Source organism: Protopterus annectens, chromosome 15.part0, assembly GCF_019279795.1.
Source record: "Protopterus annectens isolate FY-2018-M chromosome 15.part0, PAN1.0, whole genome shotgun sequence".
Taxonomy (NCBI): domain Eukaryota; kingdom Metazoa; phylum Chordata; order Ceratodontiformes; family Protopteridae; genus Protopterus; species Protopterus annectens.
This window is the reverse complement of record NC_056749.1, coordinates 403,302,729-403,320,335: the sequence shown is the minus strand read 5'-3', so window position 1 is coordinate 403,320,335 and position 17,607 is coordinate 403,302,729. Positions and strand designations below refer to the sequence as shown.

At 34.4% G+C, this 17,607-nt stretch overlaps 1 protein-coding gene across 1 annotated transcript in view; it reads left to right on the top strand.

The window, feature by feature from the left end:
- LOC122789709 (transmembrane protein 182-like) overlaps positions 1 to 17,607 on the top strand; it is a 271,039-nt gene that overhangs the window by 112,960 nt on the left and 140,472 nt on the right. The window contains exon 2 of the mRNA XM_044057142.1: positions 4,442 to 4,559. Coding sequence (XP_043913077.1) covers positions 4,442 to 4,559 — 118 coding nt within the window. The remainder of the gene's footprint in view (positions 1 to 4,441; positions 4,560 to 17,607) is intronic.

Below are 17,607 nucleotides of genomic sequence, written 5' to 3'. Positions count from 1 at the left end.
GTATCACAATGTCAGACCCAGGCACTGTGCAGAGCTAATAGTAAGTGCTATCACAACGTCAGACCCAGGCACTGTACAGAGCTAATAGGAAGTGATGTCACAAAGTCTGATCCAGACACTGCACAGAACTAATAGTAAGTGCTATCACAAAGTCAGACCCAGGCACTGTGCAGAGCTAATAGTAAGTGATGTCACAAAGTCTGATCCAGACACTGCACAGAACTAATAGTAAGTGTTATCACAAAGTCAGACCCAGGCACTGTACAGAGCTAATAGGAAGTGATGTCACAAAGTCTGATCCAGACACTGCACAGAACTAATAGTAAGTGCTATCACAAAGTCAGACCCAGGCACTGTGCAGAGCTAATAGTAAGTGATGTCACAAAGTCTGATCCAGACACTGCACAGAACTAATAGTAAGTGTTATCACAAAGTCAGACCCAGGCTCTGTGCAGAGCTAATAGTAAGTGATGTCACAAAGTCTGATCCAGATACTGCACAGAACTAATAGTAAATGCTATCACAAAGTCAGACCCAGGCACTGTGCAGAGCTAATAGTAAGAGGTATCACAAAGTTAGTCCCAGAGGACATAGACAATGTACTACAGGACAAATTTAACTCTAAATACACCCCCATCTCCCTTCCTATATTTCCAGATCACAGACCTGCAACTACAGCTTCCTTTCAAATCTCCCAAGTCTTTAAGGCACTATCCAAGGCTTAAAACACTATTTATATGGAGTTTTATAACATAGTGGGCTGCCTACTAGCCAGCCTTGAATAGGATTTGGCAGACTCCTTACAGAAGCTATTCAGTATCAGCCCCCAAACAGGCTTTGTGCCGGATGAATGGAGAACAGCAACAATCATCCCCTTGCACAAAAGTAGGAGTAATTGGTGAACTGGAAGACTCTAAGGAAAGGTAAAGAGATGTTTAGGGATGCATGTGATACACAATAGTGATATTACATGGGAGTATGTTAGCTTCTTTAAAGAAAAAATCAGATTATATACTAGTAGAGAGAGAAAGTTTTAGCTTATGTAATGAAGCAGAAAATATAACGATCTGTCAAGAAGGGAAGGAAGTAGGAAATGACAGAAGTTTATATGGAGGTGGAAGAAGAAGAGTGTAGGACAGTGTTTACCGGAGAGAGAATGCTGGAGGAAGGGTAATGGAGAGGAAGGAGAGGAGTATAAGGCAAAGTCAGTGTGGAAGGTGTGCTAGTTATAGAGTAGAACTGTAGGAGAGACAAGGTTTGTGGAGACACCTTAGGTGGATAGTGTAGGTTGGGGGGGGGGTAAATGTAGAGCACCTGTGAGATACTGTATATGTACAGAAGAGATTATGAGAATAGTATGGGCAGAAAGATATCTTGCTGACACTATCCAGGTGATATACACGAGCTAGTCTGGGATTCAGTTAGGAGTGGTTTAAGGTTCAATTTGAAAGTGTGTTTGTTATTGAGCTGGGAGGGTATTCCATGGTTTGGAGACATGGGTGAAGAAAAGAGCATCCATGGCAGATTTTGTGATTTAGTAAGAATAAGTAGACCTTTTTCTTTGGAACAGAGTGGTCTTATCAAAGATTAGAGTTGTAAATAGGCTTAAAAAGGTAGATGCTATGCAAGTGCTGAGCTATTGGGTGGAGGTTATAGGTGTGGTTGGTATTATTAAAGTAACTTAAATGGTTGTTGGAAGTAACATAGTTAATATAAAGAAGCATATGATATTCTGTGATCTGATTTTCAATGAGGAGAGAAGTTAGGTGTAGCAGTAGGATTAGCACCCTGTGATTAGAAAAAAGTAGATGCTAGTACTTTATTGAGATTGTTTGGTTTCACTGTGGTGGTATCTCTGCAATAAGTTGGATAGTTTATATGTTCATGCGTGCACTTTAGTGAGTAGATAAATGTGATTTTTGAGACATGGTATAAGTAGGATTGTGTCTAATTTTATAGGGCATGGGTAGTGGCTGTGGGTTGAGACTACTGCATGGATTACAGGAACAAGGGATGATGAAGGGAGTATATTGGTTTAATGTAACTGAGTCTTATGATTGGCCTAGACTTTGGTAAGTGGTGCCTAGATAGCATAGTTGTAGATAATTTGGGGGTGGGTTGGAAATGTGGGTAGGTGAACAAGCAAAGTATTGTGTTACCGAATTAATTAAAGGTGGTTCCAGAGGAAGGCTGGTAAGTAATGTTTTTACACTATGAGCAGCAGGGGTGGGGAGACGTAGGGTACCAGATATCAGGGCATGCAGAAAAATTAGAGAATAATATACAAATACATATTAGTTGGTCTAATATAAATGTATTTTCTAGCACAGCTATTTGAAAGAGTGGAGAACATTGATAACAGAAGAGTTATAAGAAGAGGGAAGGGGTTAGCAGAGCATTCCAAGCACGTGGCTTGTAATGCATTTAGACAAAAGGTATCATAAATTATCTCATCTATTCTTATGGGTAGAACAACATGGGGGATAATTGCAGTTGCCAGGGTTTTTTGCTATAGTGAAGAAACATTAACTGTGATAGGGAGGCCATTAACTATCCTAACCTGGTGTCATCTAAACCTGTGAGCTCTCTATTGCTAATTATTACAACTTTGTATAAATTAAACTATTTTGGAATTACATATACTGCAGGGATGCTGAACCAGAGATTTATTATACTGGAAGGTTTGTTCTTTAATAGTAAGTTGAAGTTTTCTATAGTTGAACTCCTGAGACTGTATATTACTATAGGGTTTGGTAGAAGTAGTCAGTCAGTGGGTATGGCCAGGTTTAACAATGTTTGGAAAGCTCTTTAGGGCTGAGGGCAGCCGCTTGAGTATGGGTCACACTACTGCATCACTTCTTCAGTGAAAATTGCATTGTTTTTTTGGTTTGTTTCTTTTCTTTGATGTTTTGTAATATCAGAATTAGTTACTTTACAGAAAGTAATACAATATGCATCTTTCTCAGTGATGAATGCAGTTCGTTTTATCCCTTGATTACAATTTTTAGTGCAAAATTCAGTGAAGTGATAGTTCATCTACCAGATTTAAACAGTGTTCTCCTGATCTCTGGTTGACAAAATGACTGATATTCCTACCATCTGAAATCTGAATGTGCCAAAGCATATTAATATTTCCCAGTGCAAATGCTGTGCCTTCACAAGATTGTATTTGTTTTGGTCAAGAAGGACAGTCACACGTATATTCTCAAACACAACTGAAAAATGTTACATATAACTCACTGTGTTATCTACAAGGATGAGTCCTGACTTAGAATTTGGTCCCTTGGATCTGATTAGCAAACTTGATTACTGACTTTTCAGCCAGAGTACTAGAGATGAGAAGCATTTTTTCTAACTCACCTAATACAGGAGAGAGGGGTGGGATTTATACCTGTGGGCTAGCAGTTTTTAGTAGAGACCAATGATACTAGTTCAGAGACATGTACATAGGTAATGCACATTGAGAATGGTGGAACAGTTGGTAGCACATTAAAAAAAAGCCCTTTGTAGCTGACAGAATGGTGCCATATCAAGACACACTGATCTTGTGTCAGCATTCCACATTCCCTCCAACTGCTTTCATTAAAGATGTCTCTGTTTGCAGGGTTCTGGTCCAAATAATGAGGCCAGGGGCATAGCTGATGACAGGTTGATGGAAACAAAAAAATAAATAAAATAAAAAATTTTTGGACTTAAGCCCAGGCTCTTGAGAACCACTTCAGTCTTTCCAATAGTATAGTTACTCCAGAAATAATCACTTGTTACAATGACATAGGTCATGTGAGTTGAAGTATACCAAGAACTCTATAAAATTCTATTGCAACAAAATGTTTGAAAAATACATTTTGGACAAAATTAATAAAGAATGTGTATAATAGAAACACTATGAAGAATCCACTGATATATGAAGAGCAGCACAGGAAGAAAAACATTAGTTATATACCAGAAACTATAAACATACACTAAGTAAATATGTGATGTTTACTATAAATGAAGTGGATTCTAAGCAATAAAAAACAGCTATATATCAGGGTGGCATCATCTACTAGGAGGAAAGGATAATATGAAAAATAAAAAAAAGACTTTCTAAGGATAAAACCATAATTGTATTCTACTATTGTGTAAACAATGATTACATATGATGCTTACTGATTTTAACTTTTTTTCAAAATTAAAGATGAGTTTTAATTGATATCGTTATGTAAACACATTGTGAATATATACATGAGGGCATTGTCTATCTGTATATCACCATTCACATAAAGCCTTTGATTTCTTGATTGTTTTATAGGATTTTAGTAATTATTGGTACCAAACTTGCTTTATTATTGACAACAGATGTTATGTTTAAGCTAAGCAAGATATGTTTTGGATGATAAAATCTTCTATTTAAGCACGGCAGATTGTTAGTAAAACTAACCATAATTATTATGTTTTGCAGGGTGAACCCGTCAGAGCACATGATAAGAATGCCATCACCTTTCATCATGAGGGTTTCTTTTGGAGGTGTTGGTTTATTGAAGATGCTTCCAAGGACAGTATATGGAGCTTTTGGTTCAGTAAGTAAAATATATGCTAGAAAATAAATACAAGAGTTGATTTTTTTTATCTTATTCAAACACACACACACACACACACACACACACACACACACACACACACACACACACACACACACACACACACACAGTCTATAACAATATTATGAATTTAAAACTATGTGTGAGTGATGGAATCCACATAAATAGATACTGCATTTGTAATTTTCTAAGCTATTTTATATTAAATAGATCCAATGCAAGCCAACAAAGAAAAATTGAGAGTATTTTGAGCTACTGGTAAAATGAGCACTCATAATTTTGTAACTGCAGAAACTGATCAGATATATGTACAAAACAACAGCTTCCCCCCATTGCTATCTTATTGTAAATCTTATGTCTTACATAAATATAGGGTTGTTGAAATAGACTTTACATGAATATAGTTTGATTAAAATAGATCTTAAATAAATGCAGTATTCTCTTTGCAGAGGGTTGTAAATGCAGCCATTTTGAAGCAGGCCTATATCTTTATTTTATATTTTACATAAGCAATTTGAGTAGAGAGCTAATAGCCTTCAGGCCAAAACACTGATAAGGTAAAGACATGCAGAACTCCGAGATTTCCAAAGAGTACATTTTATTGTGTGTCAGAATGACCTTACAGAGACAGAGAGAGACAGATGGGAGATATTAATAGATTAGGCAACTGAAATAAATCTTATTTAAATGGTGCAATGCCTGGAAATCAGTTAAAGAGGCATGTAAAACAGACTGAAAAAATACAAAAAGCATAATATCAAAATGTATCCACTTTCAAAACAGGAGTCATTTTTTGTTCAGCTCCTGTTCAGATCTTGTTTAAGTTTAATTCAGACTGTTTCCATGATAAAGTAACAATGAAATCTGACACTTTTTCAGTCAGCTCTGGAGAGTTGTAATACTTACAGAAGATAACTGTATCTTGAAATGGGACATGGAGATTTTTGTTAAGAAATCAGCTGTATATGCCATTATATCTGATCCATGGGTGGCTAGATTATAGACACAAATATATATATATATATATATATATATATATATATGTGTGTGTGTGTGTGTGCACATACACACTATATATATATATATATATATATATATATATATATATATATATATATATATATATATGCACACATGCACACAGAGCCTGTTTTTAGCGGAGGCCCAGGGAGAAATGCTCCAGATATATATATATATATATATATATATATATATATTTCTGTGGTGGGAGTGCAGTGGTCAGTACAAGGGGAAAGGGTTAGGGCAAAATGCCCTGACCATCTTGCAAAGAATATCACTCTCTATACCACCAACCTATTGTAATCAACTCTGAGGCCACTGATCTCCAAAGGAATTGAGATTTCACCCATATTGCACAGCATTCCACTAACCATACTCATGAGGAGGGGATAGGAGGCATGGCAGACATTTGTGATGGTTGTTGTAATTACTGCAGAACAAAGAAGTACTTTACATGAAAAGACTTTATTGAAAATGTTAAAAAAGTCTGAACCCTCGGATGTTGCTGCAGCTTGAAGGAGCCAAATAATGGATAATAATGCTCACACCCTTCAACCGTCATGCATTCCAGAAGTTCCTGTGCATCATTTGAGGATATCAGAGGGCATAAGTCAAGGTTCGTCTAACATGAACATGGAAACACATGATGGTGTACAAAAAAAAAAATAGAAGAGACTTTAGTGGCAGATAATTTGCCTTTCACTTCTGCTATGAGAACTTACTGAAGATTGTGACAGCCAAAAGGGAGTCATCTGTAGCTATTACTTCATGCAAGTGGGAAGCCTAGTAGTTCACTACCAGTGAAAGGAAGGACAATCCATACATTTCTAATCTGTGTGGTATAATATTGTTGTCCCTACAAGTATTTCTATAAAAGATGTTAGGTCTTTTATACATATTAGAATGGGAAATGTGGAACTGGCTGAACTTTTTTTAGTTACTTATGATAGAAAATCTTTCTTCCAGTCATGGAAAATTATTTATTTATTTATTTATTAACATTTGTTGACCGGGAAAGTCCACTGGGTCAGAGACCCATTTTCATTGGAGGCCCGGAGAGAAAAGCTCCACAAGTATTACAAAAGAAAGACATTATTTAAAATACAATGAAAGTATTACAGATATAACAGGGAGAAAAACATATTACAATTTACATTTCTTAGGATTTACATTAAATTGAACTAGAAAAATCCTTACAATAGGATGAATGTTACATTAATAGACAAGGTATGGACTAAGAAACATTGCTTTCTTTGTTAAGATTTTGGTATCCTGTATAGTAGGAATACACTAGTAAAATGTGCAGACTGGGTTTTTCAAAGCATTTGGTGAAATGTACTTTTTAAGGTGGTTTGCTCCTGAGGCAGGTGCAGGATGGATTGTTTAGATAATATGTTTTTAGAGCTACTTTAAAAGTTTTTGGGTGGTCAGTTTGGGTGATTTCTGATGGAAGGTTAGTCCATAGTCTAGCTATGGTATGGGAGAACAGACATTGTCCTGCTCGTTTCCTGGGTTTAGTTACAGTAAGCATGTGTTTACAGGAAGATCTTAGTGTTCTTGTGGGGGTATATGTTTGTAGGATTGAGTTGAGGGCAGGGCAGTCATTTGGTTTAGAAATTAGTTTGTGGGCTAAGGTTAGTTGGGTGTATTGTAGATGGTGGGGAAACTCTAGCCATTTTAGCAGCTTGGTGATGGCATGGCAGTGATGAGAACAGTGTGGTATTTCCGAGGCAAATTTGGCTATTTTGTTGTAACAGGATTGTAATTTATTACTAAGGGTTGTGTGCAGATTAATAAAAATGGCACTACCATATAGAAGGGAGGGGATGTTTAGGGTACTGGCTAGTTTTATTTTGGCATTTTTATCCAAGTGGCGATATAGTTTACCTAGTTTGAAATGTTAGTTAGGATGTGTGGTTCGTATGTGAGTTTATCTATTGTTATACATAGTAGTTTGGCTGTTTTCACTAGTTCTATTTCTGTGCCATTTTTAGCAAGGATTTTAAAGTCAATGTCAAGTGATTTTGTAGAAGAAAGTAGAAGTTTAGTTTTTTTGGGGTTTAGCATAAATTGTGCATTATAAAGCCATGATTCAATAGAAGTAAAAGCCTGTTGTGTAACTGTGAGGTGGTCTGAGAAATTGTTGGAGGTAGATATCACTGTTGAACCATCGGCATATTGGATGAGATTCTGGATTTTGGGGGATTTGTGCAGGTCATTGATGAAAATATTGAAATGTAATGGACCTAAAATGAATCCTTGTGGTACTCCTATATTGTTAGGTTAGTAATAGGATTGTGCATTTAACCACCTTACTGATTGTTCCCTGTTCTGTAGGTAAGAGGTAAACCAGTTGAGGGATTTTGAGGAGCAACCTAGTCATGATAGTTGGTTTACTAGCTTAGTGTGTGGCACTGTGTCGAAAGCCTTAGATAGGTCTAGTATGATTACTGAGGTCAGATGGCCTACATCTAAGGCTTTGTTGACACAGTCTGTGAAAGATAACAGGGCAGTAATGGTGCTATGCCCTGGCTGGAAACCATGTTGGGTAGGGGATAGAAGAGCATTATTTGAGAGGTGTTTAAGTAGTTGTAAGTGAACACATTTTTCCAAGATTTTTGATAGTGGGGAGAGTATAGAAATAAGACGGTAGTTAGAATGATCATGGGAGTTTCCCCCTTTGTGTAGTGGGGTAATGATACATTTTTTCCATAGAAGAGGAACATAGGATTCAGAGAGAGAGCGATTTATGAGAATGGTAACTGGATATGCTATTGAGCTAGCTGCTAGTTGCAGATTTTCTGGGGGAAAATTATCAGCAGACATTGAACAAGGTTTGAGTTGTTTTAGGAGTTTCAAGATTAGCGAGGTGAGTACAGGTTGGATAGTGAAGAAGGTGGCTGGTTGTGTAATAGAGTAATCTGTAGGGGAGGGGGAGTGTTTTGTTAGTGGTGGGAAGTGTATGTTTCAAGTGGATGGGCAGTCTCTGAGTAGCTTTTGAATGGTAGAGATGAAGTGGCTATTAAAATCTTTGGAAATTTCTTGTGGACTTTTGTTTGGTGCAGGGGATGGGTTTTGGATGGTGCCTGGGTTAAGTAGCGAGGAGACAGACTTCCAAAAGTTTTGGGGATTGTTATATGAGGTGGATAGTTTAGCAGAAAAATAACCTTTTTTATCTTGTATCACTAGCTTTTTGGATTTGTTACGGAGTCCTTTGTAGTTGAGTTCATTTTGTTTTGTTTTGTCTTTCAGCCATATTTTCCATGCCTTGTTTCTAAGAAAGTTAGTTTGTTTGGTTAGTTTTTTTAACCAGGGGGCATGATTGATTTTAGTTCATTTAGTACGCATTGGAGCTAGGCTATTGAGGGTATTTAAAAAGACTCTGCTGAAATAGTCAATGGCTTCATCTAAGGGGATTATTTTTAATGGGTTCCAGTTTTGGGAGTTTAGGATACTTATAAACATATTTTGGTCAAAGTGGGCAAAATTCCTGGATGTTCTATATAAGTGCTTTTGATTGCTTGACGGTGAGTCCTATAGGTATATGCTGGAAGGTGGTCACTTATTGTATTTGGTAGGGTGCCTGAGTTAGAGTAGTTTTGGGGATGGGTTACAAGTATCCAGTCTAGGGTTGATTCAGAGTCTGTTGCTAGACCATGAGTGGGAGTAGTGATTTAAAAAAACAAATAATGGTACAGTTTCATACTTCTGATATCAGCTGCAATGATTTGAAAATGATCTTTTCTGCAATATGTCATGATATTTTTGAAACTGGTAAAGTATAAGATGATGGAAAACCATGGAATACTTTTGGGAAGTGTTAAAAGTCACTGATTTTAAGATAAATTACATTCCCAACTGTATAACTATTGGTGATAGAAAGAGTTATGTGTTTTATTATGGGCAATTAAAAATATGATTTTATTGTGAATTGTTTCCACATTTAATTCAGAACTATGACAAAAAGAAATGGCAGCAGTGTGCTGAAAGGACCCATTCTAATTCTGATGTTATAACTTTCTATAGAAAATGTTAAAAGGAAGAACGTTTTTGGTTTGATTGTCCTGCAGTATTGGAAATGGAGGTAGTAGAGCAGCCTGCTCTTTTTTCTTTAGATGATATATATAGTACTGCAGAAGTGGATATGGGAGTGAAAATAAAAGAGGGTGATATTGTAGAAGAAGAAGAAGATGTTATACAAAATTAATTTAGGATCCACAGATGAAGATGATAAAGAAGAGGTCAAAGGTGATGTCACTGCAGGTAATGGGCTGGATAATGATATAACTGAGGATAATGACATTAAGTATTCTATTACAGGGAAACGAGTGTAAGAAAGGAAGTTAAGGTAAGGATCAAAATACTGCAAAGGAGGGAAGAGGAAGTATATCTATACATTCATTAAATGTGCCTAGTGTAATTAATAGAGCCCAAGATTAATTATATCTTTTGTTAAAAAAATAATGTTGACATATGCTGCCTCTTAGATATAGACACCTGACACAAATTAGAAAACTCAGATGAACATTTTATTGGATTCATTTTGTGGACTTTCAGTAAGAACATCTGTTGGGGTATTGACGATGTAATATAGAAAATGTTTTGGTTAATTGTTGTATATGCACATACATGTTTAAGACAGTGAGCAGATTTATCTGAAAGTTTAAAGCTGTATGTTTGTATAAACATGGATATAATTCTAATAGGTGATTTCAACTTTAATACGAGAAATGGTACTGGTAAAATTAATAATGATGTTAACACTGTCAGGGAGGTTATATGGTAAATTGAGGCTCTGTCCTAAACTAGGGTATACTTATAAAAGGCGAGTAGTTACTACAGAAATAGATTGCTTTTTAGTTTCTGATTCATTAAAAGTAGTCCAATATGGGCATAAAGCAGCATGGATAAGTGATAATTTGGCTTTATGGATGGAGGTAGGTTGGGATATGAATCTGATACATGAAGGGAAAGGAATTAAAAAAAAACTTAATAGGCAAGTTTTAGAAAGAGATTATATGGAACAGAACAGATTATTTTTATGGAATGACCATTTATCAATGAGAGATTTTATTTGAACTGGACAACATGGTGGACTACTTTTAAACAAAAGTATAAAAACTTGTATCTTCAAGCATAAAATAATTTATTCTTTGTATTTTATTTTATTTATCCTTTGTTGACAGCATTAGTCCCACTAGTCTAATAAATTATTTTCAGGGGAGACCTGAGATGTATTTATACTGCTACAGGAAATTTGGCCAGGGTATCAAGGAACTTCCCCTACTCTTAGTAGTCAGGGGAAGGATTTGTGTGTTACACATCCCAACTTCCTGTTTCCTGTCCAGGTTCGGAGGCAGGCAGGAGGAACAGGAAGAAAATATGGCTGATTCAGCTTTGGCTGAAAATGAAGTGAAAGTTGAGGAAAATGTAGTTGAAATGGTAAAACTGCTGCCAGAAGTTTTTTCTGATGCTGTGGGGTGCAGAAGAAAAGGAGATTGTAGCTGTAACAGAGATGGATTCAGAGGAAAACTTTCAGAGGTGATTGTTTGAAGGAGAGACAGTTACCACTGAGAAATCCATAATTACAACCCTCCAGTCATGAGGGTTGTGGGATGATTATTTGGAAGAAATGGTAAACCAAAGTGAACCAGAAAGTGGAACAGCAATTTCATGGAGTGACATCATGGGAAAAAATAGAAGAAGAAAAAGGAGGAGAAGAGACTGTGCCAGAAAAAGTTCAAGAGACAAAAATGTATGCACAAACTGTGGGGAAAGATGCAAAGAAGAAAGAAATAGAAACAAAAAAGAAGTATACAGTACGTGTGAACTGTAAAAAAAGAAGAAAATTTGGACAGGTATAAGGTTTGGGACTCTGTCATAGCATCTCTGTGTGTCAAAGCAAAAGAGCATTCATTTTAATTAATAAAGAGACTTTTTGTGAATTGATATTTGAGAATGGGCAGGCCATGCAAATTTTTTTGGGTGCATATGAACAAAAGAAAAATATTTATCCATGGTCAGAATATGTTGTGCAAGCTTTTTACAGACAAAAAAAGAATAATGATCCATTTTAGAACTGAAGTTGAAGCAAAAGAACTGAAATAACATTTGTTAACTCTGTGTAAAGAAGTAACAGACACTACAAAAATATATGATGAAAGAGGACTATGGACTGAGGGATGTGAATGTGGAATAATACTGAAAATGGAAAATTATGTTATTCACATACCTAGTATTATTGATTTTCATGGTAATAGGGGGTTTGTGAAATACAGGGGTCAACCAAAAACTTGTTATTTTTGTGGAAAAAAATATAATTTAATCAAAGACTGTGATAAAAAAGATGTTATTTATGTGGTAAAGTAGGGCATAATGCAAAAAATGTGATTTAAAGTGCAAAGAAATGTGGCAATACTGGTCATTCATGGTTAGAATGTGAAATAAAAAAATGAAAATGAAGTCATAAAGGATAAAGAGATAGTAGAATGTATTCTACAAGAAAATGTACAAAAAGATGTAACTGATAAAGAGGTTATACATGAAGTTAAAGAAAGTAACAAGGAAAAAGAAACAGAGGAGCCAAGTGAGGAAGAAGCTAATTGGTGCACAGTAAGAAATAAAAATAATTTGATAGGGAAAAGAGTTAAAGAAAGGAAAAGAAAATTCAACAACATAATGTTTAAAGAAAATAAAAACGGAATGGGATAAACATCTTATTATACTAACTGTTCTTAAATACTGAAAATATTAGTTTAAATTTGAACAGTATGAAAAATCTTAAAAGGAGAATAGGTATATTACAATGGTGTGCTGCAGTAGATGCACATATTATTGTTTTAGAAGATATCAGGTTATTAACATAGGAAGAAAGAACACAAACTGAAAAACTTTGGAATGGTGTGGTAGTTTGGAACATGGGGAAAGGAACATGCTCGGGCATTGTATATTATGTCAAGAAAACATTAAAATATTAGATGTAACCATAGTGAAACTAGGCCACACTATGGTAATAGACATGAGATTGAAAAATATGTGTATAGAATTATAGCTTCATATGCATATGTAACAAAAAAGAGAGAGAAATGATGCTTAAAATATTCTTAAATATGTTTGTATAAATATGGACATTATAGTGGTGGGTGATTGTAATTTAAGGGAAAAAAGAGCAATTGTGATGTTAAAATCGCTAAAGAAATTATGAGAAGTGGAAAGTTAAGTGTATGGGAGAATAACCAATGGACCTATAAAAGGAATGAAATTAGGACAGAAATTTATCATTTTTAATATCAGATAGTTTAAAAGTTATAAAAAAGGAATGAGTATGCTGGATTTTCAGATCATGTGGCAATATGGGTTAAAGTACAGGAAAATGAAGAATATATAAGAATAGGAAAAGGAATAAAGAGAATTAATGAAAATGAATTAGATTTAGAAGAGAAAAAAGAACTTGTGGAATTACTGAAAAATATGACTGAGGGAGTTTTATGAGAATTGGACTGTTTGGTGGCTTAATTTTAAAGAAAAATATAAAAAAAAGTATTTTTAGAGTCTATAAGGAAGAAAAGAAAAGAAAAAGAGAGATATAAGATATTAAGTCAAGAAACCTTTAGAGACTTATTAGAGAAGAAAAGTTCATTTTATGAAAAAGAGAGAGAAATATATAAAATCTAATTAAAATGAACAACTTGTTATATTATCAAAATATTGTTTACAAGGAAAGAAAAAAGGTAGCACCATATTTGAGTAAAATAATAAAAGGAGGATAAATAAGGAAGGTAAGCAAATAAAACAGCAAGAAGGAATATATGAAATAATTAAAGAATATGTATTGGAATTATTTGTTAAGTGAGAAGAAAACATAAAACAAATTTATAAAGGTAAAAAATTAAATAAGGAAGATAATGAGTATTTAGAACAAAAAATAACCATGAACAAATTGAATGAAATTCTAAAAGACATTAACATGAATTCTGCAACAGGACTGGGCAGAATTGAATATGGTATGTATAAAGAAATGAAAGAGTGGCAAAATATAATTTTATAGAAGTTATGAATGAATGGTTAGAAACTGGAGTTAAAGAGAAAGAGATATATACAGGAGTTATAAAATGTATATTTAAAAAAGGAAATAAAGAGGATATAAAAAAATTGGAATCCTATAACACTGAATAATATAGATTATAAAATTTTTATGAGAATAATAACAAAAAGGTTACAGAAAAAAATTGATATAATATATGACCAAAATGTATTTGGAAGAAAGGGAAAAAGAAGACAAGAGTTATTATGGATAATAAGAGAAATAATTGATATCATAAATAAAAATGTAGAAATGAAGGTTATGATAGGAGATATAAGTAAAGCTTATGATAATATTCAATATAAATTATTATGGGGAATTTTGCAGGCATATAATGTAAGCAAAAATATTGCAAGTAATAAAATCTGTTTATGAAAGGAACTATGTGAAACTAGATGTAAATGGCTGCATTGGAGAAGAAATAAAAATAGAATGTGGAATAAAGCAGGACTGCCCAGCTAGTAGTGTAATTTTCTCATTAGTTATGAATGTAATAGTGAAGGAAATTAATAAAATGTCAAGTAGTGGTGGATACAAAATTATGAAGGAAGTACAATTGCCAATAATGTATAATTATGCAGATGATGTATTAATTGTTAAATAAAATATGGATGGAAAATGTACATGAAAAATTAAGTATAAATTAAAAAAATGGTTTAAGTATAAATAAGGAGAAAAGTAAAGGATTTGGTTTTGAAGGTATGATAGGAGGTGTTGAGTTCAGTGAAAAATATATAGCTATATTTGGAATAACATTTGGAAGAAATGAATACAGACAACAACAATGTGATAACATACTCAAAGAAGTAAAGGATATGACTAATTTTTGGAAATCATATAGATTTTCATATAGAAAAAAGCACACTTGTTGAACACCATGGCAATAGGAACATTTGCTTATGTTGCTAGCATCTATATAATTCCTATTAAGTATGAAAAGGAATTAATGATGATTATATTCTCTTTTATATGGGGGTCTATACTGAATGCAGTCAAAAGCAGGATTTTGTATATGAAAGAACAGCAAGAAGGTTTGGGTTTAATAAGCTGAATAGGACATGCAGCATATTTGATTTTATATAAGATATTAAAAGGAAAATAAAAACTTGATAGAAATAATACTATATTATAAATACAAAGAATTGAGGGAAGGAATGGAAGTTAAAAAACAAAGAAAAAGCATTGTGAATGAAGAAATGAAAGAGTACCAAAACAAAACTGTGTTATGGAAAATAAAAAAGAATATATGTGAAAAAAATAGAATGGAATGGTACTTAAGTATTATGAAAACATTTTATTGTATTGTTCCATGGAAAGATTTAGAACTAGATAAAAAAAAAATAAAACGATGAGATATAATAACTATAAAAAGATTAAAGAATGTAATGATTTTTTACAGAGATTGTCTATTAGAAAATTGCTGGTTAAGGCAAATATGCCATACAAAAAAAGCAGGATAGAATATGTAATAAATGCAGACTGTTTAAGACTATTGAGCATGTGTTTTTGAAATGTGAAAGAGTTGATAATTTTTGGAAAGAAATATGTAAAGATAATAGGGTGAATGGTTTGCTAAAATTTGAACAAATAAATATGGACATAATAGAATTTGGTTATTATGGTGCATCCACTGAGTGGCCTCCCAAACCTCTTGTATCAGAGGCACATGGGATATATGCAAATGACTCTTATCAGGTGTTTCAGCGATTCTGAATGCCCATGACTTGTTATGTCATTTTAATGGACAATTTCACAATTGCCAATTAGCTGAGTTTTCATTTTGTGTTTACTGATTGGTTTTTCAGTGACCTTCTCACTTATTATTTTAGTTTGTTGTTTGGGATATTTTTGCAGTGGCCCTAATGATAATGGACATCAGCTGAGTATAACAGCCCTGTGTTTCTTATGCTTACTCAAACACTCTACTTGTGCTCTGCTGACGAGGTCATAATAAGGCTGTAATATGCATATCCACAGCTAGCGGGTTTGGCTTTATTGGCCTGAAATTGTCCATTAAAATGATGAAACAAGTCATGCACATTCAGAATTACCAATTAGCTGAAACACCTGATGTTCATAAGGGTCATTTGCATATATACCATGTGCTTCTGATACAAGAGGTTTGGGAGGTCACTCAGTGGAAGTTCTAGCTTTGCTGGAGTTTTCATTTTGTTTTTACTGATTGGTTTTTCAGTGACCTTCTCACTTATCATTTTAGTTTGCTGTTTGGGATATTTTTGCAGTGACCCTAATGATAGTGGACATCAGCTGGGTATAACAGGCCTGTGTTTCTTATGCTTAGTCAAACACTCTGCTTGTGCTGTGCTGACGAGGTCATAACAAGGCCAAAATATGCATATCTGAAGCTAGTGGGGTTTGGCTTTATTGGCCTGAAACTGTCCATTAAAATGACAAAACAAATCAAGGTCATTCAGAATCGGCAATTAGCTGAAACACGTGATGTTCATAAGAGTCATTTGCATATATCCCATGTTCCTCTGATACAAGAGGTTTGAGAGGTCACTCAGTGGAAGTTCTAGCTTTGCTGGAGTTTTTACTGATTGTTTTTTCAGTAACCTTCTCACTTATTATTTTAGTTTGTTTGGGATATTTTTGCAGTGACCCTAATTATAATGGACATCAGCTGGGTATAACAGCCCTGTGTTTCTTATGCTTAGTCAAACACTCTGCTTGTACTGTGCTGACGGGGTCATAACAAGGCTGGAATATGCATATCCACAGCTAGTGGTGTTTGGCTTTATTGGCCTGAAATTGTCCATTAAAATGATGAAACAAGTCATGGGCATTCAGAATCAATAATTAGCTGAAACACCTGATGTTCATAAGGGTCATTTGCATATATCCCATGTGTCTCTGATACAAGAGGTTTGTGAAGTCACTCAGTGGAAGTTCTAACTTTGCTGGAGTTTTCATTTTGTTTTTACTGATTGGTTTTTCAGTGACCTTCTCACTTATTGTTTTAGTTTGTTGTTTGGGGTATTTTTGCAGTGACCCTAATGATAACGGACATCGGCTGGGTATAACAGCCCTGTGTTTCTTATGCTTAGTCAAACACTCTGCTTGTGCTGTGCTGATGAGGTCATAACAAGACCGAAATATGCATATCCACAGCTAGTGTGGTTTGACTTTATTGACTTGAAATTGTCCATTAAAGTAACAAAACAATTCATGGGCATTCAGAATCGCCAGTTAGCTGAAACACCTGATGTTCATAAGGGTTATTTGCATATATCTCATGTGTCTCTGATACAAGAGGTTTGGGAGGTCACTCAGTGTGGAAGTTCTAGCTTTGCTGGAGTTTTCATTTTGTTTTTACCGATTGTTTTTTCAGTGAACTTCTCACTTATTGTTTTAGGTTATTATGGTGCATGTAAACAGGAAGAAGTGAAGAAAATGGACAGAGTAATATTTTATTCTTCATGGATTATATGGAATGAGAGACTAAATGAAATTAAATAGAATGGAAAATGGACTTTGATAGAGATTTTGGAAAAATGTTTTAGTTGTGGATAAAAGACTGGGTGGTGCTTAAATTGAAGTTTATAATGTATTGAGATTTCTAAACTGATGTAAATAATGTAAATATGTAAATAATGTAATGTATATATCAATAAAAAATCATTTTTCAGGAGAAACGTCCTGTTTCCATCTGGGCTCAGGGGTCACCTGGAAAAACAACAAGGCACATGGAGGGAGAAGGGGATAATAGAGTGGTGAGAGAAATGGAGGAGAAAGCAAATATTGAGATCAGATAATGTGTGCAGGATTCTGAGGAGATTTTTCAAATAAATCTGTTTACTGGAGATGTCAGCAAATGCTGGATGTATAATTACAACCATCCAGTTAGTAGGGTTGTGGGATGATTTATGTAAAGAAATGGTGATGCAGAGTGAGCTAGAAATG